At 31.8% G+C, this 22,300-nt stretch overlaps 1 protein-coding gene across 1 annotated transcript; it reads left to right on the top strand.

Annotated features, from left to right (window-relative positions):
• Positions 1 to 9,417: 9,417 nt before the first annotated feature.
• Positions 9,418 to 20,409, top strand: LOC107427178 (actin cytoskeleton-regulatory complex protein PAN1). The gene is made up of 13 exons (XM_016037528.4): positions 9,418 to 9,822; positions 10,739 to 11,849; positions 12,599 to 12,817; positions 12,968 to 13,200; positions 13,800 to 13,874; positions 14,616 to 14,687; positions 14,772 to 14,870; positions 15,341 to 15,412; positions 15,486 to 15,600; positions 17,134 to 17,202; positions 17,670 to 18,066; positions 18,267 to 18,396; positions 19,482 to 20,409. Exons 1-13 carry the CDS (start codon positions 9,673 to 9,675, stop codon positions 20,073 to 20,075), a joined length of 3,336 nt encoding a protein of 1,111 aa, XP_015893014.2. The 5' UTR covers positions 9,418 to 9,672; the 3' UTR covers positions 20,076 to 20,409.
• Positions 20,410 to 22,300: the final 1,891 nt, after the last annotated feature.

Genomic DNA, 22,300 nt, shown 5'->3' with positions numbered 1-22,300 from the left:
TGTTATTGATGATAAATTTGAAATACAAAATTCATAGTTCCTATAAATTTGTAACTTGAAAAATTATTATGTATAAAAAATTTAAAATTAAAAATCACATAAAGATAAAATATATATATATATATAATATAAATTAAATTTAAAAATAATAAATTACATATTTAGTTAATTGTAAATAAATATTTTAATATAAAAATATAGAATGTAAATAAATAATGAAAACTTTTAAAATAATAAAACAAAATAAGCTTTAAAAAAATACTTATTTATGCTAATAATTAGATCCAATCCATTAACATAACCAAATAAAGAAAATTAATGTTGATTTTCTTTAGATCCTTATCTTTTATTATTATGAATAAAAATTTATTTTCCATTGGAAATAGTCATCTGTGCATAATAAATATGCCCTTAATTTGATCAGTAACAACATAATTTCTTTTTTTTAACAATAATCATGAGTTTGTATCTTTTTTACTTTCTATATCACAATATGTTATATATTTATCACTAAAAAAATATATTCAATTTAGAGTTTAATGAATTTAAAATAAATTATAGATTTTAAAAGATTTGATAGATTGTTATGAAATTCCATAAACTACATAAAAAATTTATAAGAATCCAACGAAATTTTTGATGTCAAAGTTGGATTTCATATTGGTAATTTTCTTCAAAATTTTACTTTTAAAATCATTTTAAATCCATTGAAATTTATCATTTTTTAGAATGTTTTAAAGTTGATAACTTTTTTAAAACTTATATATTTTAAAAGAATTTTACAAAGTTTTAATAGAATACACTTATATTTTGATGAACTTTAATAAAAATATTAAAATTCAAATTAAATATCATTAAACTTATATAATATTTTTTAAAATTGAAATCGAATACTTCTAAATTTTTAAAATATTTTAAATTCTAAATTAAATAGACCTTCCTAAATCTTAAATATCACTAGCCTAAAGCAATTAAACAATCTACTCAACAAAATGAAAGGGAAAAAAAAAAATCTGACATCTATTTGGCACATAATTTGAAGAGAATTATCCCTTGAAAAAGAAAACTGAAATAATTGTTACAGCTGTGCCGAAATGAGTTGAAACAATTAAAAGAATTTGGAATATTTGGGTGAGGCATAAATCATGCATAGTGGCTTAGTGGGGAACAGTGAAATGGAGATGAGCAGTTCACACTTTGTAGGTAGATCTGTCAGAAGATTTTATTGCCCAAATTTGGAGGAAAAGTTTGAAAATTAACCACCACTCAAGTCAGCAACTCCATCTTTCATTCATTGAATTCGAGGTTTGTGTTACACATAATTTATTTGACTTTTTATTATTTATATTGGAATACCAACGTCATAAAGAAGGCAAGCTTTTTTTTTGGTAATATAGATGATGTTGACTGTGATTTACTTACTAGAATTTTAAGGTTAATTGAATTCTAAAATAAAATTATTCAATATATTTTTTTTTTACAATTTTTTAAACTTATAAATTTTAATATACCAAGTTATTAAATTTATAATAATATCAGAGTTAGTAAATTATTTACCATTTTTTTAATAACAAATTATATGATAATGCTTTATTGGATACACTTATTCATCTATCTAGATAATATTCTTTTATTAACTAATTTTCTATATGGGGACATTTCTCTTACATTTGATTCTTAATTATTTTTTTTAATCAAAAGTTAATTCTGAATTCAAATATCCGCAATTCTACTAAATAAATAAAAAAACTAATTATGTGTTTTTATATAATTTGGTATCTAAAATTGGGAACTCTAGCTCTACATGTTATTATTTATTTTTCTTGAATATATTTATTTTTGATGTATTGTTACTTTTATTTGTCTAGTTTTATTCATTTATTTGCATATTGCTTATTCCTAAAAATTAATTTGTTATATTATCTTTAAGTATCCAAAATTTAATATCATAATGGATTATTCTTTTTTTTTTTTTTTTTTTTTGCATAAATTGTTTAGTAGTTTCCACGTTTTACACTTTACCCTTCAACATCGAATTAATACCAATATTCTTCAACATCGAATTAATACTAATATTTCCTAAAGCTTAATGAATAACCTTTTAACTGTTAACCCAGAACAAAATATTCATTATAATTATTTTCATGTTCAAAAAAAGAAAAAAAAATAATCTGCAAGTTTTGGATTAATATTGCAATGTTTATAGGTTTTAGGAAAACATCTTGTTTTCAATTGGATATTACATAAAGTAAAATTAAAAAAAAATATTGAAACTATAAATCACAATGGTATAAAAAACTCAACAAATAATTTAATACTTGCGTGCAATGTTTACTTTTTTACAAAATTATTGATTACACTATGATATTCACCAACTATTTAGTCCTTGCACTCCTACCCCTTAAATTTTCAAATCGAGTTAAACACAGACAAAATATATAAATAAAAATAAATTGTGCATTAAAAAATAAGAACAATCTCCTTTGCCCCTTTTTAATTTTTTTTTTTTTTTCGTACAGATAGTGGTGAACCCACCGGGTCAGAAATCAAATCTATACCGTAGATCCGAAAACCATCACAATGTTTCATGTAAACCCGGCCACACCCAAATGTTGTAGTGATGCAATCGTCTGTGGCACCGTTCAGTAGATCACATACAGGAGCTAATTAACTCTGCGTCTTGTACGAACGTGAGCCTGTTGAGATGGGCTACAACTCAATTGGATAGCCCAAGTATGGGGCCCATACAAGTTCCTGGGCCACGCAACCGTAATACTTAGCCATCATAAACTACCTGCGTGGCATTCGACTATTGGGTTCAAACCTTTGACCAAGTATTTTTCCAGCGTTCCAATCTTGCCCTTTCAGGTCACATAAGGACAAAGCTGCAACCACATCACTGATTATTGTCACCTACTCATGGAGCCCATCGTATGGTATTTACCCATTTGACCTTATAACATTATTATTATTATTATTATTATTATTTATTTTTGCTTTTGATAAAAAGGTATAGTGTCTTTACCTTTTCAATTACTAATTTTTTACACTTCCATTGGAGACGGAACCATAATTGAATGTTTGAGGGGCCAAAATGTAAAATGAAAAAAATTAAAATTATATTCTATCATATTTTTTGCTATATACAAATTTAATAGAAGTAATATTTTATTAGGCGAAAAATATCCATGTGATTAGTGTAAAAATTAAAAGGCTTTTTAAGGAAATTTTAATTTGTCATTACTATGTGCTTTAATAGGGTAGCATCATCTATCAAACAACATATAAGATATCGAATAAAAAATTAATGAAATTCAAAATCAAAATTTTAGTGTGGGTATTAAAACATATAAAAAAAAAAAGGTTATAAACTTTGATAAACATTAGGTAATTTTAAATTTTAATTTCAATGTAAAACTTATTTACCTTTTTTAGTTATAGCATGATATTGTAAAAACATATAAAATTATTTGTTAAAACTATTATGAGATGGAAATTGAATTAAACACATTTATTTTGGGGCTCATTTTATTAACTTCAAGTTAATTGCCAAATTTATACATTTAAAAGTAAAAATAACACAAAAGGGGAGAGAAGCCATGGCCCGTTGGGCATATATATAGGTCCGTCCATGCTTTGATCATCAAAACTTTTGGCATTTTGTCTTTAAATTTCAATTTTTAATACATTTTAATCTTCAAATTATATATTACTATTTTTTAACAATTTTGAGGCATGCAGTGTCTTGATATGATATGTAGGATTTTATGCTGTATGACTTTATATTTTCATTATTCTATTATTGCAATAAGTGACTATATGCTTTGAAGCTGCTAAAAGAAAACTTTAAAGATCAACAATATATCAAAAATTAAATTTTAGAGATAAAAGTGCTAATGAAAAATCAAGGATCAAAGTGCTAAAACCTATTAAGTGGGATATAATTGATGAAAAAAACCATTAAAAAGGATTATGATAAGTAATACTATATGTAGCAAATTAATTAGTTTGGAAAGTTTTGGACACTACTAATATAACAGGAAGTTAATTGTTAAATAATTAAGAGCTGATTTAGCATCGTGTAATTAGTTTCATAAATTTGTTTGCCAAAAAATTGTGATTAGATTAAAATGCAAGAGAATTTCAATACTGTGCTATAATATCATTTTTTTGATAAGCTTGAACTTATAGTAAAAATGATACTTTAAAAGTTATTTAAAATTTAATAAATTAATTTTATAACAACAATATATCAATTTTAAAAAATTAATAGGATCTTGATGCACAAGTAATAAGATCCAATATTTCATAAGTTTATATATATTATTATTTTATTTAAAAATGCTAAATTCAAATTCTGGACTATTGTAAGAGAAAGCAATAGTCTTGCTTTGCTAGTGAGCTGTTCTATTGTAACATTGTTATATCTTTAATTATTATAATCTGAGGCTGTTCTATTGTAACATTGTTATATCTTTAATTGTTATAATCTTTCTTATTATTTTTCATGTTCTTGGTAAACAAAATAGTGGTCATAATTCAACTCCTACGAAACCTAACCCATGACTTAGTTTTCTAGTGGGATCAAGCCCACAAATCCAATTTCCACCGTCCAAAAAGGACAAAGAAAACAGTTCACTAGAGAATCCGACTTTTATAATAAAAGAAATAAAATATAATAAAATGGTCAACAACTATTTTAGCTGTATGATTATGATTGAGAATGATTAAGTACTTCAACCCCACACAAAAAGAACCCATCGCCCTCTACACCATCACATTTCTCTATCATCATCATAATGTCTATCATCACCTTTTCATGGCTCATCCGGGGACCCAGTTGGAAATAGAATGTTATGGAATTTGAGGAATTTATGCAATGCCAAAAAACTATTTGAGGCCACGTGGCAGACATCTGTCAAGTTCTTATTGGACAGTGAAAGAGGAATAGAAGCTTGTGAGCTGTCTGACTTCTGTTTTTATTTTATTTTCTGGTTTGCTTTGTCGCTTTTGCGGGTGGGTCCCAAACCAAAATATCTCTTTCTAAAAAGTGTATGCTTTTTTTGGTTTTTTGCCTTTTAACCATAAAAAGATCACCCACTTGTGATTTTTTGGCGGAGACACTTGTGATGGTAACCAAACATTTGTTACTCTCTCCACCAAAGAAAAAACAAAAAACCAAAATATATGTTAGAATGACTTTCTTTGGGCTTTTTATCAAGAACTAGAGAGAGAAAAAGTACAACCCAGCTCACGAAATGGTGGATTTAAAACATTTTATATGGGCTGGGTTGGGCTGGTATCAAATGAAATTGTATCTCTAAAAGGATTTTCAATTCAATTTCTGCATTTTAATTTTTTTCAAAGGGAAGCCAATGCTCTCTCCAACTACCATAACACATGTCCAAAGCACAACCCTCCTCCTCACCCTTTGTTCGTTATCAGCCGTATGTGGTACATTTGTTTTTATCATATCACTAGATAAACAACTTGATGCCCATAATAATATCAATTTTCTTGTTGAAAAAAAGAAAAGAAAAAAAGAAATATTGTTATTTTTCCAAGCAACAGCAAGGTATGGTAGGCCAAATGCTGGAGAAAGAGTACTCTACTTGTCCACTGGCGGAGCCAATGTGTGGCCAGTTGCCCATGTTGGTTTTTGAAATTTTTACTTATGACTTAAAATTTTAATTTATTTAATATATTTATGTAATATTGCCCCATTAATTTCCGAATTCACTTATAGTTGTAATAAAAAAAACATTACTATAACTATTTCAAAAAAATATACATGTATATATATATATATATTACTATAACATCTAATTTTTTTTATTATAATTTTTGTTATTAATTTAACATTATTAGCTTAATATAAAATATTTAAGATAACATAATTTGTAAGGATTATTACAAAATAAATCCAATATTTTTACAGAAGTTTCAATTTAATATATTTCTTTTTTTTTAAGCAAATTCACCAATATGTTTTGATAAATGTTTGTGATTTTTTTTTTGTTCAAATATTAATCAAAGTGAAAAAAATGAAATTCTAATAAATACTGTGATTTACATTGAAACTGTAATTATGGATAAAAAGATATAAATTAAATTATTTGAAACTCAATGTAATTCAATATTTTACAGAATGATATAATTTATCTATTTTTTAAAAGAATATAAAATAAATTGAATATTTTTTAGGTATACAACTTTTAGTCTACTTACAAATTAATTTATAGTTAACAATTGACATACAATTATTTTAATTATTTTTATATAAAGGGTTTAACTGCAATATTTAATAAAATTAGCAAGCAATGAGCAGGTAGTTATTAATTTTTATTATATGTTTATATCCTATATCTATATATGAAGAAGAAATCATATAATGAAAGGGATTCTTATTTGTATGAATGGTACTTCGAACTTGAAAAAGCATGAAGAAATTAATGATACTTCTTTATCTTGTGAGTTGTTCTGTTAGATCGGTTGCTCAAGACCTTTGGTCTCTACCTGAACTCGATGAAAAAAATAGAATAACTTCTTATGGACTCGTTGAGAATGATTTTGATCTAGTCCATGGCCTATTAGAAGTAGAAGACGCTCTGGTAGGATCCTCACAGACAGAAAAAGATTGTAGCCAGTTTGATAATAATCGAGTTACATTGCTTTTTCGGCCTGAACCAAGGAATCTCTTAGATTTAATACTAATGACACATTTAGTTTATGGAATAAATATCGGAATAGAATACCTATTCTATAAATTTCATTTTTTACATGTTTGGTTAGTTTTTAAATTTGGCAATATCTATTTTTTTGAAGGAATAACAATTCATTTTTAAAACTTCAGAACTCCTATTCTTTAAGAATGATAATTTGCCCCATACAATCCGAAAACTGCAGTGCACCATTCCTAAAGGAGCAGTTTTTCCATGGTAAGTAAAGGTTGCAGGGCAGTTCGGGGCAAATTTTTATGCCCCGAATCGGGATCAGGGCGGGGTGGGGCCCTTAAAAAAAAAAAACTTGCCCCCAAACCCTGCCCGATTTATATACTTATTTATTTATTTATTTTTAATTTACCTAATGATTAAATGAATGAATATAAATGTATGACTTTATCATGTGTGTATTTTTACAAACTTTATATTTATATATTTGAAGTTTTAGATTATTGCATTATATTTTTTAAATATTTATTTTATTGTAATTATTTATTTTGACTATAATATATTTTATTATACTTTTATTGCATTTTAAACATTTTATTTACACTTTATTCACAAAGGGAATTATTTGTATATAAATTTTTCAAAAAAACACAAGAACAAAAATTATATTATAAATGGGTTGGGTTTGGAAAATTCTTACTAATTACCAAAAAAAAAAAAGGAGGGTGGTGGTGCGGGGAAAGGGTTGCCCCACCCCGATTGGTGAATTCTTGTCCCCACCTCACCTTCAAAGAATAGGAAAAAACCACGAGATAGGATGAGGAAAAAACCACATGTATGGAGACGGAATTTAAAAAATCGATTTGCCCCATTTACATTGCTGCTATTACTATGTTTTAATTTGGATAAATATTGAATTATTCTTTACATATTTAAATTTACATTAATTATCACATACTAAAAATATATAAATAAATATAAAATTTAACTTTTAATTAATTTTTATCAAATTTAAATATTTTTGAAAAAAATATTTATAAAAGCTAAACGTTGATTTGAAGTTAATATTTTTACAAAATATATAAATAGAAATTGTCATTTATTTTTTTATTTTCTATTCTTATTAATAATTATTGTTATTTTTAAAAGAATACTTATTTTGTATATGAAATGCAGACTAATTATTTTAATTGGGTGACAAATATTTTCTACTTCAAGGGAAGGAAGGCTTGTGTGGAATCCATGATTTTACGATGTTTTATAATTTTTATTGCTTTATTAATTACTCGTATTTATTGATAAAAGCCCAAAAAAAGACAAATAAAAAATTGCCTCCATTCATTGAAAATCGTGACTCTGCACCAGAGCTTACCCAAGTGCTCATTGCTCAGTGCTCAGTGCCAACAGAAAAGCATTTGCTTATCCAAGTGCTTAGTGCTTGATGATCAGCATTGACGGAAAGTGAAAATAAGTGTAAAGACTCTGGGACATGGGTCTACATCTTAAGGGACACAAGGTAAATGTGGGCCGAGCTGTGACCCATGATTGCCTAAATACTAGGGAGTGAAGGTGCATAAGCCATAACATTGGGGGAAGAGTAGTGTCCACATAAGGGCCTTTTCAATGCTCGAATTGAATTGAGTTCAGCTATTGTAAATGGAGTTGAATGTCCGAAAATTAAGGTTGAAAACATGGGGAAAATTATCAGTCAAGTGGGTACATTCAATATGTATGAATTTTCAAAAGTGCCCTCACATATGTGAATGAGTTAGAACACATATTGTGACTATTTGAGAGTCTAAAGAAATAATATTGACTCCTTGACAGTTTAAATACTTTTTAAATTTCAACTATTTGCTAAAGACATAGTTGTTTTTGTGCCTTGTATGTGAAAAATCCAACAAGGATGCTATGTAAGAAAACATATTTTTATATATATATATTGGACAAAGATTGAATCATGGAAACCAGGCAAAAGGATTGGCTCATATTGCATATTTCCATGTTTGCAATTTATAATTATGAATGGTTTGGAATTCACTAGGTTTTATACTTGGTCTGTTTCAACGAATGTTGCCTGATTATGCAAGTAGTTAAGGTGATTGAGTATAGACTATAGAGCAACTATAGGTTAAGAAGAAGAAAGTGACAGAGGAAAATAAAAAAAATTTCAAGATTATGCACTATGCTAGAGGAAACTGTATCTTAGGTGAATGATTACATTGAAGCTTGTTTAATCTAGTCTACTCGTTATATGAGAATTTCTTTTGTTCATATAAATATATACTGTTTTGTTTTTAAAACAAATAAATCCACATCCCAAGTGAAAAACAATTATTTTTAAAACTAATTTTTTATGAACCCATTTTGTAAAATGAAAATGGTAAATTATGTTTCAACCAGTAAAAATAAATTCTTAACATGGTCTTTCTTTATTGCTCGGAGCCAAATAGTCATTAATCTTTTATATTAAAAAACTTATTGGTATTGATATGGATGTGTAATATTGAATTAACAAATTAAATAAAAAGCATTTAAATTATGAAATTTTCTATTCTCTTTATTCTCACCCCAAAACTCAAAATTTTTTTTCAATGATATATTCTAAAAAATGATTTTTTTAATATTTATAATAAATGTTTGTTGTACCTAATGGGCCGGGTTACCGGGCCAGTGGTAGTTTTGAAATACCGCAAAGAAACACGTAGCAATTTCGTCCTACAAAACAGAAAATCAAAAATCGTCGACAAAATTTTCCGTGTGTCCGTCTCTTGTTTCTTTCTGTTCGCTCTAAATCGAAGGAAGAGAAAAAGGGTATTGAATTCCCTAGAAATTATAGATTTTCTAATAGGGCTTTGATTCTCTGCTCCATTCTCTTCTGGTGTTTTTGTTTTTCTCTGATTGTTCCTGTGCTTCTTACTGTCCATGATTTCACGTGCACCCGCGCTTCAGATTGTGTGGCTGATTTTCATGCTCTGATCTGCGGAATCGCAATCCATCCATGGCTTCGGGGCAGAACCCGGTGGCGAATGCCGATCCCTTCGATGTGTATTTCCAGCGAGCCGATTTGGACCACGATGGACGGATAAGTGGAAATGAAGCTGTCGCTTTCTTCCAAGGCTCTGGTTTGTCTAAGCAGGTTCTTGCGCAGGTACTCTCTCTCGCTCTCTTTCTATATCTATGTATCTTTGTTTGTATATGTATATGTGTATGTATCTGTGCGTATGAGTGTGTCTGTAGTGGCTCCTTGTGATTGATGTTGATGGGGATGCGCTTTGTGTTGAATTTGATTGCAATTGTTAGTTTTACTTGTGTTTTCAAGTGATAAATCTTAGCTTTGTGTAACCTAATTGTGTGGTCGGATTTGAATCTTTAAATTGCTCTGGTTATCAGTGTCGTATATGATTTGATTAATTCGAGTTGTTTTTGATTGGATTGATTGAAACAAATGGAATAGGTTAGAGGCTTTAGGGAGTAATATTAGTGAGATTGTCACTTATAAGATAGGTTTCATGTAAGATCCTCTATGTAGAATTTTCTTATTTCAATTTTATGGTTTTTCTATCTATGTGCTTCATTGGCTTCTCTTTTAAACTTGGGTCATTGGTAGATTGTTTTTTACTTGTCATCCTAGATATGCTGTTTTACTTGGATAGATTTCTGCAGCAATATGTTAGTATTGTGGTAGACCTGTAGTTATGTTAGTGTTGTGGTAGACCTGTAGTTGTGCAAACCTATATCTGATGTTTATTCTGTTCAATATCTAAATAATACTACACTCAAACAATTTGAATTGTTGTGTATTAAGTGAGAGATGGTTCTCTAGTCATCTTGATTGGAAATTGTAGATTTCACAGGTAGGAGTACTAAGCTTTTGGCTCCAGAATATATTTTCTTAAATGTTCTAAATGTGCAGGTTGCAATATCATTGCATAATAAATGAGGGTTAATATATATTTTCCAGCTTTTACATACGTTACTGTAAATCATAAGATGGAGAACATCAAGCCATTCTTTAGGTCTTTTAAGGTTTGTTATAGTTTATATTGGTTCTTGGGTTTTGGCAGATATGGGCATATGCTGATCAGAGACAGACCGGTTTCCTTGGTCGGGCAGAGTTTTACAATGCCCTTAGACTTGTTACTGTGGCTCAAAGTAAGCGGCAACTCACACCTGAAATGGTTAAAGCGGCATTATATGGCCCGGCTGCAGCTAAAATACCTCCTCCACAAATAAATCTTACAGCCACGCCTGCACCTCAACCCAATTCGACTCCAGCAGCACCAACTGCTGCTCAGGGTACTGCTGTTGCTCCAATGTCCCAAAATCTTGGGAACAGAGGACTACAGCCAAATGTGAATATGAACCAGCAACATGTCATGAAGCCTCCACTACCCACATCTACTTCAGCTTCTCACTTGACACATGGTCTTGCTAGTCAAGGAGTTCCCAGGGGAGGTACCATGGGAGGGCCTCGGCCTCCAAACTCGAATATGTCAAATGATTGGGTGGGTGGAAGAACTGGTGGAGCTCCAACAGCAACTTCTTCACAAGTTCCAAACAAAGGTATTAGTCCCTCCACGGGTATAGATGGGTTTGGGCTGGTATCATCGGGTCCAACAGCTTCATTACCACCTAGACCACAGACAGCTTCTGGATTGAAACCATCAGGACCACCAGCTAAGGATGCTAAAGCGCTGGATGTTTCTGGTAATGGGTTTGCTTCTAACTCATTTTTTGGAGGTGATGTGTTTTCTGCAACCCCTTCTCAACCAAAGCAAGATGTCTCTTCTCATGCATTTTCTGCAAGCAGCATGCCAGTCTCATCAGCTATTCCACAATCTGCTGGGACCCCGTCTGTAAGACCAACTTCTGTTGATTCTCTGCAGAGTTCATTGATGACACAAATTTCTGGTGGTAATTTGCATCAAGGCCCACCACTTGTGAAACAAAACCAACATGTTTCATCTCAAACTACTTCTACATCTGCTGCAACTGGAGCTTCAGTCAGAGCTGATAACTCTGCTTCCGGTCAGTCCCAGGTGCCATGGCCTAAGATTTCACAGACTGATGTTCAGAAGTACACCAAAGTATTCGTGGAAGTAGACACAGACAGAGATGGGAAAATAACTGGTGAACAAGCACGCAACCTATTTCTTAGTTGGAGATTACCTAGAGGTAGAACTCCATTTTATTGTGAAATTTGTCCCAGAAGACAATATTGTTATTAGGGGTATTATTTTGCATTTTTCTGTTTGGTGAATCAATATTGCCACTCCTTTGGGTAGTAAAATAGATACCATAATTTCAAAGTTCTTGTTACCTTAATTTTTGAATCGATGTTGCAGTTCTATGCTTAGCTTTTCACGTACGAGTCCCAATTATACCATTAGTATTGGTGGCATTCAAGCTCATGCTATATATAAACATAAAATATGCCAGGTGTTATGTATATGTGAATTTCTTTTTGAGAAGTTTTGCTGGATTATTTTCATGTATTATATGTGTTGTACCTAATATGTGGTTTGTAGTGGTTATATATTTTAATACCTTCATGAGTGTGCATAAGCTACACAACACAGGTCTACTTTTTATGTAGTGGATTGCTATGAATTTAGGTTCTTATTTGGCATTCAGCTAGTTTCAAAGCTTAGCATACTTACTAGCATGTATTTTAATTAGGTTTCCAACTTAGAAAGCAGTGTTGGAGAATCTCAAGATTTAAATACTTATATTATTCTTATTCTTCCTATCCTCTGAGTGGTGAATCTTTGTAGGCACAGTGCTGGTTATGGTTAGATCCTGTCTTTTGATCTAAGTGGTTATTTGCATGTATAAATATGTTTGTGCAGTTTGTTTCTTTTGGGAAAGTTTTAATGAGCACACATCTTTTTATCTCACCATTACACATTGTTTACATCTGTCAGAGGTTTTAAAGCAGGTGTGGGACTTATCTGATCAGGATAACGATAGTATGCTATCTCTCAAGGAGTTTTGTATTGCTTTATATTTAATGGAGCGATATAGGGAAAGACGTCCTCTTCCTGCAGCACTTCCAAGCAACATCATATTTGAGTTGTCTAGTATTTTACAATCTACAACTAATTATGGCAGCACTGGCACTGCAGCATGGAGACCTCCATCTGGTATCCTATCATGAAATTAATCAGCTTCTTTTTGTTTTGTTGTTGTTTTTTTTATTTTTTATTTTTTAAAATTTTTTTTTTTCCAATGTCATCCTGTTTCTATGGAAAATTTGTATCTTCTTATTAACATTTTGTTTGTCTTCTAAAAAGGTTATCAACAACAGCAAGGGATCCCTGGTCCTGGTGCTCGTCACATGGTGCCTCCAGGTGGACCGAGACCCCCGTTGCCAGTTCCTGCTCCTCATGCTGATGAAGGGCCCCAGACTGATAAACCGAAGTCCAAAGTGCCAGTGTTGGAGAAACACCTCATAGATCAATTGAGTACAGAGGAGCAGGATTTGCTTAATGCAAAGTTCAAAGAAGCTACGGAAGCTGATAAGAAGGCATTTACTATGTTCCTGTCTAAATTTGCTTTTTGAGCCATGTTCCTGATGGCTTAAGAGTTTTGGTTTCTTTAATAGATTATGCATCTAAAAATTTTGCAATATCTGCAAAAATTAGTTGTTTTGTTGCATTTTGCACTTTTTTCTTGTGCCTTTGCACTTGCTCTGAGTTGAAATCTTTTGCAGGCTTCACCTCATTGGTAATTAGCTTATTTGTCAAAAACCTTGTTTTTATTATTGATAAGATATATAGATCATGGAACAACATGGTCACAACGCTGGTTTCCCTGTGGCTCGCTTCTATTCTTCCTTTCACTTAGGGGTGTTAGAACAAAGCTAAGATAATAAGTTTAGTTGTGGCATTAAAGTCCATTATTATTTCTTCTCAGTTATTGCCTTCTTAAGTAGAGGAGGATTCTATATATCTTTTGAAAATGGTGTGCTCTTGGATAAATTTTCTTCCATTTTTAGATTGATTTGTATCTCTTTATTGTCAAGATATGTATATATATATATTATTCTTATTTTCATTTTTTATGAGTTTGATTTTGATTTAGCATGCGAATATCCATTTAACTGACTCCATTTGTTTCCTGAAGGTAGAAGAACTGGAGAAAGAGATTTTGGATTCACAACAGAAAATCGAGTTTTACCGCACAAAAATGCAGGAACTTGTAAGTAGCCTGATTTTTGGTGCTCATCCTTTTGTATTTATGCTTGTATAGATTGGTTGTATTTTATTCCGAATCTTTGAGAGTCTCTATACTTGCTTATGAATTATGTTGTTACATGTTGATGGATTGTAGACCTTTTAGCTTTCAAAAGTTAAGACATTTTCAAACAATTTAGGAATGAGTCTTTCTTTGCATTTATTTACCTTTGGCAGAGGTGTATGATAAAAGTATTTAAAATAAGGTTGGATGTGTTGTGAAGAACATTATGCCATTGAATGACTATAACCTTTAACAACTGAGGAGTTTTGTTGAGTGGGAAAATAAATTTTCCTATACATTGTGATGGTTCATGCACTGCAATGCTTACAAAATATAGATCCTAGTGTTGATGGGCATGCTTCAGGGAGAAGAAAAAGGACCTTTTGTGCTATCTACATCGTTTAAATCTGTATCTAAGAGGAGTGGCCAGATTGCAATTTATTCCAAGTTGAATTCATTATGTAAGGGCTTAAAAAGTTTTTGAATGATGTTCAACTCATATCAGCATATGAAATAATTATGTTATTAATTGTAGGTCACTATTGTGTAGACATGGTGGTTTTTAGTTTCACATTTTGGGTTTTGTGAATAAGTGTTATTGAGTAATTTGTTAGCAGTTTCACATGTTTCCTAAATGGCGATGGATGCAGTGATATGAAATTACTTTTCTCACTGATTTTGTTTTTTTTTCTCTGGTTCAAGGTTCTATACAAGAGTAGATGCGACAATCGCGTTAATGAGATAATGGAAAGGATATCTGCAGATAAACGCGAGGTATCTCTTTCTTTGCTTTGGTCTGCATGTGTCGCCTTTATTTTGATTATTACAATTTGCTTAGCAACAGTATACATATTTCAGGTTGAGTCCCTTTCGAGGAAATACGAAGAGAAATACAAACAAGGTGGAGATGTGGCTTCCAAATTGACTATTGAAGAAGCTACATTTCGTGACATACAGGTATCCATCACTGTTCTGTTTGAATTCATGACCAAAGTCGTATCCTCTTTTCTCTTTTATAATATTTAGAGGTATATAATGATCTTCTACCTTAGCTAATATCCTCTCTTTGTGTGACTGCTGACTCCATTTTTAAAATATCTTTCAGACTTTGTTTTCTTATAAATTTTCAACTAATATATTTATCATACATAAATTTTAAGCGATGAATTAGTAAATACCGGTTCCTTTACTTTCCAGTTATCATCTACTAGTTTATTTATTTTTCCTCCTTTTAATTCCTACCAACCCTGACCACTTCCTCATGTCATTATTCAATTTTTTTTTAAGTTGTTATTTTTGTTTGTGCATATGTATGTGCATTTTTTTTTTTCTTTTTCATGTATTTTTTTAGTTTTTCATTATTTTTTTTCCCCAATTCAAATTAGTTTGGTTTAAGTCGGACTATTATATTTGATATATATATATAGGAGAAAAAAATGGAGTTATATCAGGCAATTGTCAAGATGGAACAGAATGGCGGTGCTGATGGTGCTCTTCAGGTAAAATCAAAGTTGTCTGGGCAATGAACAATTCTTTTGAAAACTTGTCTAAGTTGTGAGCTAAAATTTTCAGGTTAGTGTTGATCGTATCCAATCAGAGCTAGATGAGCTTGTGAAATCTCTCAATGAGCGTTGCAAGAAGTATGGATTACGTGGAAAACCTGTGACATTGACTGAGCTTCCCTTTGGTAAGTTTATTTCATATCCTGGGAGTTTAGTGGGGATTTTATTAGTTTCTTTACCGATTTTTACCACCAAGATATTCTATGTAAGCAAGTGGTATTAAAAGATAACCTTTCCATGGAAAAAAGGCCTTTTTTATGTCCATGTTCCATAACCTGATTTCTGTGCCGCCTAAGTATCTTATTAAGCAAGAGCATCCCAGACAAGGTCACCTGACTGTGATGATAGGGTCATTGCCTGAAAACTTGGCCAACTATTAAATCTGTAGTTTCTTACTAAATAAGTAAAATTAGCTTTATACTGGTTTAGAATAGTAAATTTATTCAAAAAGTGGTTGACTGCCAAGCTGAAGAGACTATATCTTCTTGCAACCATGTTCTTACTTCTTACAACTCTTGTTTATGCTATAATAAAATTTGGATGAATGAATAGGGTGTGTGGCAATTCTTTGGTATTTTTGATCAAATACCCTTTTTTTTTTCCAAAAGAAAAACATATTTCTTATTAATTTAACAAAGAGATTTGGTTTTAGATTTCTCCCTTGTAGTTCGCTTGACAAATTCAATGAAAATTTAATTGATCCATCAATATCTCTAAACTTTGTATGCCCTTCTTTGAAGAAAAATAAAACTTGAGGTGTGCTGCTTTATTTTACAAAGCCCCTAAAACATTTTGGTTGTGAGTTCATGAATCAAAGGTTTTTTTTTTTTTTTTTTTACTTGTTGGGGTATAATGGTGATGGCTTGGATGACTACCATAAGATTTACTCGTTGGGAATGTAATGCAAAAGTGGGGAAGGAATTGGGGTTTGAGTATTCACATATAACTATTGGACTGTGAACAAATATTATGCGCAATGTAATTTAAGTATCTAGATATTAAATGGAAATGGGGAAGGATTAGATAAAACTTAGTATGATTTATAGTCTTATTTTTTTTCTTGAATTTCCTATAGTTGTAGTAAATTACTTATATTTTGATGGTTTTACCGTGATTTTCATAAGTTTTTGTACCATATAAGCCACATTTTGGAAAATTCATTTATTACATTTTCTGAGGAGTTACATACAGAATTTGTTTGGCATAGAATCAGGTGTTTGAGCAATAATGACTGTGACCTTAATTGATAGGTAGTAAAAGCTGAAAATTTTATGTGTATGTATATATTTAATATGCATGTCTGAGCAATTATGACTTGATTCAAAGTCATTCTTCCCATTAAAAGATTTAGTGACTTAAGTTTACTGGTTTAACTCTTGTTGAAAGATCTGATTGTTTTTTGAAATACTAAGCATGTAACAGTGTTCAAATTAACATTGTTATGTGTATGCTGATGTTTGGATGGTCATCTACGTGTGCTTTCCAAGTTTTTGGGTTCTTTATTCTTTTCTTGGTTTCAGTGGTTCACAGCGTTCAGCCTACTTGGGTTTTGTTGGATGTGCAATTTCTGTTTCTGGTTATATTTTACTGCTGAACATTCTATTGATCATGGGTACCTGAATATTTTGTTTGTGTTCTATCTTCTCTCACAAAATAAGGATGGCAACCTGGTATCCAAGTAGGAGCTGCTGACTGGGATGAAGATTGGGACAAGTTTGAAGATGAAGGTATGCCAAAATGACTTTTACATTGGAACAAATTTATCTGCATTGTAAGAATACTACCAGTATTATACTGCTACACCATGATACAGAACATCCTGTTATTTCAGTTCATCCTGTCATCTCAGTTCAAGTAGAGTGACAATATCATGCATATTTTGCTGCTGCCCTTTTATTGTTTAACTCATCAAGCATTTGGTTGTGGTTGGCAACTTGGCATTTAGTGCCTGTAATTAAGAGCTCATACTGGTTTGCCTGTTTTTATTTGTCCTTTGTAAGTTCATTAATGTTTGTTTTGGAATTGATCCTTTTTTAATTTTATTTTCTTCTTTTTGCATATTTTTCTTCATGATTGCTGTACACTGCTACTTTCCTCTTCTGTTCCTTGTTTACTGCTTGCATTTATACGTAGAGCAGGGGTATATCATTTCATCATGAGTGAAGTTATCAATTATTTTAATTTTACTTTTCAGGATTCACTTTTGTCAAGGAGCTCACTCTTGATGTTCAAAATGTCATAGCACCTCCAAAACAGAAATCCATGCTGCCTCAGAATGAAGAAGCTCCCCCGGTTGGGAGTCCAACAACTGCTGCTTTGCCTAATGCAGATGTTAAATCAGATGATCCGCATAAAGTGGATTCTTCTTCACCTAATGCAGATGTTAAATCTGATGATGTGCATAAAGCAGATGAACGGGTGGTTGAAAATGGATCTGCGTATAATAAAAATGAGGAGGACAATGTAAAAAGTGCTCCTAACAGTCCATTTGCTAGAAGTGCTATTGCAAGTCCATCTAAAGAATTTGTGGATTCAAACTTTGAAAAGAGTGTTGGTACAGATGCCTCTCCTCGTAACAAGGAGACAAACAGGTATTTTTAAGTCATTTGCTAGTATCTTAACTGGTAAATGTCTTTGTTATTCATCTACATTAATAGTTTGGATAATAGTTAAAGAGGATGATCTTTTTTATTTAGATCAGATCCTTCTAAATCAAGAAAGTAGAGAAATTAGAAAATCCTTAAGACTTTTGATATTTATTGTTGTTGATGAGTTACTATTATTGTTTCAGTGAACGTGGGGATACTGGTTCTTTGTTTGCTGGTGACAAGGGTTTTGATGAACCAGCATGGGAGGGAACATTTGATGCTAATGATGACATTGATTCTGTCTGGGGTTTTAACTCAGTTGGTCACATGAAGGTATGGGAGCATTTTATTTTATCTTTTTTTTGGGTATTGAACAGTGGCATAATTTAGATAGATCTTGCTGTATGATTGCCTTAGTAATTATGCATTTGTCATGCATATCAAGTATGGCCCATGCTTATTACACCTAGTTGTATATGGTTGTGACCATTTGGCAATTGGTTGTGTGAGACGTGTCATTTTTCAAATTAAACCAGAGAAAAAGGGCCAACTAGTTGGACTTGTTAGATTTCACCTGGTTAAACTAAGATTGCCTTATTCATCTGTGGTTAAATACTTTCTAGTGACTTTGACAATATTGAACTTATTTTTTGTAAAATGGTTCTTCCTTGGCTAACTTTTAATTAAAATTTACTTGGATACACTTTTTTAGTTTTGATGGGTTCAATTACTGATGTAAGTGGTGATGGTTACTCCAAGCAAACAACGTCCAAACTTTTCTTTTGCAACCAAACTCATTGTTAGCTATCTATAGCTATCTATATAAAGGGATTGATCGAACTGTTTTGGGCCTGTTATAACAAGGAGCTTAATTGAACTCACCTGTAAATCTAGAAGTGGCAAGTTTTGTTCGTTTAGGAATTATCAGCTTGTAAAGATTTTTTAATTTTCAATATTAAAGTAGATGCATAACTTTTTGGTTGCAAATGTCCTTTGTAGAAGATATTGGGATTGTTGAGAAAGAAAAAGAAAATGCATAAATTGTTCAAGGGAATGCTTTAAAGTATAAACTTATATCCTTGCATATAATTGTGGTTTAGCAATATGTTTGCATGCTATTAAAATATCTTTGAACAATTTGGAGCTGATGTTAATTTGAACAATTTGTGGCTGACAGTAGTTTCACACTATCTTTTTCCTATTCCTGGTACAATATATTCTACTGCACGTATATGGGGCACTTTTTAGGTTTTAGTTTCTGTATCTTTGTTTGATATGCCGGGTTAGGCCAATTGATATGTACTTTGTTGATTCATGCCCTGCTTTGCATTATGAATTGTTTGATTGGTGATTGGCAGTTAAACCTAGTTATGCTTGTTTATATATTTATTAATTGCTCCTAATAATTTATTTTATAGGATATGGATCACGAGGGAAATAATGACTACTTTGGTACTGGTGAGTTTGGCTTGAACCCTATAAAAACTGGGTCATCACAGGCAAGTGGCTATTCCCAGAACAGCCGCCCCTTCAGTTTTGACGATTCAGTTCCTAGCACACCGCAATACAATTTTAGCAATTCTCCACCGAGATACAAGGATGGTTCAGAACCCTCTTTTGACAGTTTCTCTAGGTTTGATTCTTTCAGCACACATGATGGTGGAGGATTATTCAATCAAAAGGAGACGATCTCGCGATTTGATTCAATGCGCAGCAGTAGAGACTTTGATCAAGGTCATGGTTTCCCATCATTTGATGACTCGGATCCTTTTGGATCATCAGGGCCATTTAAGTCGACACTGGAGAGTCAAACTCCAAGAAGTGGTTTTTATAACTGGGGTGAAACCCCAAGAAGTTCTGATATTTGGAGTGAAACTCCGAGAGGAGGTTCAGATATTTGGGGTGAGACTCCGAAAGGTGGTTCTGATTTATGGAGTGAAACTCCGAAAAGAAGTTCTGATAATTGGGGTGAAACTCCAAAAAGAGGTTCTGATAATTGGAGTGCGTTCTAGTTGAGTAGTTTCTCTCTTCGTATTTGCAATTTCTTATTCAAGAGCAGCAGCTGTTAGTGCGATTCATCGATGATGATACGATCATGGGGCTGGTTTCTTCTTCCTTGTGTGCTGTAGTATTGCATTACCACCACTGGATGTTTGTGATGTATTTTTGTATTTAGCCTTGTGTATGCTTCTCTTCTTCCTATTCCTTTTGGTTTTCCAGCTTGCTGTGACGGGAATTTCGTTTGGGATTTTCCTTGTTCTATTGACACAGAGCCCAGATTTTTTTTCTTTTAAATTTTTTGTTTCACATTTGATGAAATATATTATCGATTGAATGTTTTGCTTATGCAAATTTTCTCAAATAAAGCTGTTAAGCTGAGTTAGGTTCTTAATTCTTTATGCACTAATGTTGGGACTCTTGTTTTGGGACTGATAAATTAAGGAATCTGAACCATGGTTTCTGATTCATTATGGCCGCTACTTCCTTTTATTTATTTATTTATTTTTAAAATTTTTTATTTTGTTGATATATTTTGTTGGCATTTCTATCATCAGTTTACAAGATAAACTAGGCTTGGATTTTGTACTTTGCCCTGAGGATTGCTGTTCTCTGCTAAGTTCTTGTGCTTTATTTTGATGTCTGGACGATGAAAACTACTTTGGATGATCTTTCCAAAGCTTAAAAGTTTTGGCCATTCGTACTTGAAATGATGTTATCGAAGTTATTCTTAAATGATGCAAAATGGCTTTTAACAAAATAATAACATTTATTACTTTTTGCTTATAGAAAATCAGCTATTTCTATTTGGTAAATTTGAACCGACAAAATCGATCTCAAAGTGCACCCTTAGCCTAATGTCTCGGCTGTTAAATCAAGTATAAACTTCCATACGAAATTCAAAATCAAAATTTTTCACACTTCTCACTAATCAAAGACCTACAACAAATGCAACATTAGCCATCATTTTAACTTTTATGAGTTTATATACCCAAAAAAAAAAAAAAAAAAAGGAAAAAAGAAAAAAAGAAAAAACTGTTTATGATAGCCCACCTATCCCTTCTGTTTATGACCATATTGCCCTTTCCATATTCCTCTCTATTTGTGACCATATTCATCCCCTCTCTATTTTATCTTCTTTCCATATGGGACTCATTCGATTGGCTACGCTCTTAACTTGGTAAGATAACCAAAAATGACCTTAATCTATTTAAATTATGTTGTTTTCGTTTAAAATGGTGAAGAAACATAACAATTTCTTTCTTTCTTTTTTTTTTTTTTTTTGGGAGAAGTCGTAGGCGCTTTGGAACACCTGCGTTCATCAATCCTTTTCTCAGATTTATCATTAATTCACAGAAAATTTTCCTGATACATACAAAATGCTTTAGATGGAGGCTGGTGAAAACAAATACTACTTCCACAGAAGTGGAGTCAGGGAATGTGGCTATGGACAATCGGCTCTGTTTCAAGTTCACCATTGCTTGATGATTTGCGCTCTTGAACCTTCTGTTGCTTAGTTATTGCGTTCATACTATTGCAAATTATTAATATGGAAACTCTGAAGTTTTCTATCTAGTCCAGCTTGCCAATCTTCTTAAGCGAACGCATAGAGAACTAAAGAAGGAATCTGAACACCATGCAAAAATCATTAAGGGTACTCATATTAAAACCCAAAACGAGAAATGAAAGCAATTTTTTGGAGTGGACTCTAGTGGGAAAACTTTTAACTATGAGAAGCTTCAGAAGATACAAACTCGCTGAAATCATCCCAAAGATTTGTTGGGTGAACACTACAGTTAAGATGGAAAAGATTGAGGAAAACACCTTCACGTTCCTCTTTGGATCAAAGGGAGAAAAAGAAAGTATTTTCAAAGTATGGCCTTGGTCCATCGATGGGGCTGACCTAATCCTCAAAGAACGGCCTTCGAATGTGGCTTTGGAGGAAATCTCCTTTGAAATCACTACTTTCACAATTCAAGTTCACGGTTTATCTTCGATCTATTGCCATGAAGAGACGGTGGAGCAAATAGGAAATATGTTAGGTTCGATCCACAAGAGTTCAATTTCCAGTAAATGCATAGTTGGATAGTGGTTTCTAAAGTTCAAGGTTAATTTATTGATTCACAATCCCCTTCCACTAGGTTTCTTCCAGGACAAAGAGGATGGAGATGAAAGATGGATTCAGTTCAAATACAAAAAACTTTCTGATTTTTGCTATAAATGTCGGAAGTTAAATCAT

This window comes from Ziziphus jujuba, chromosome 9, assembly GCF_031755915.1.
Source record: "Ziziphus jujuba cultivar Dongzao chromosome 9, ASM3175591v1".
NCBI lineage: Eukaryota > Viridiplantae > Streptophyta > Magnoliopsida > Rosales > Rhamnaceae > Ziziphus > Ziziphus jujuba.
Note: the sequence above shows the minus strand (reverse complement) of the source record. Positions and strands in the feature narration are given on the sequence as shown.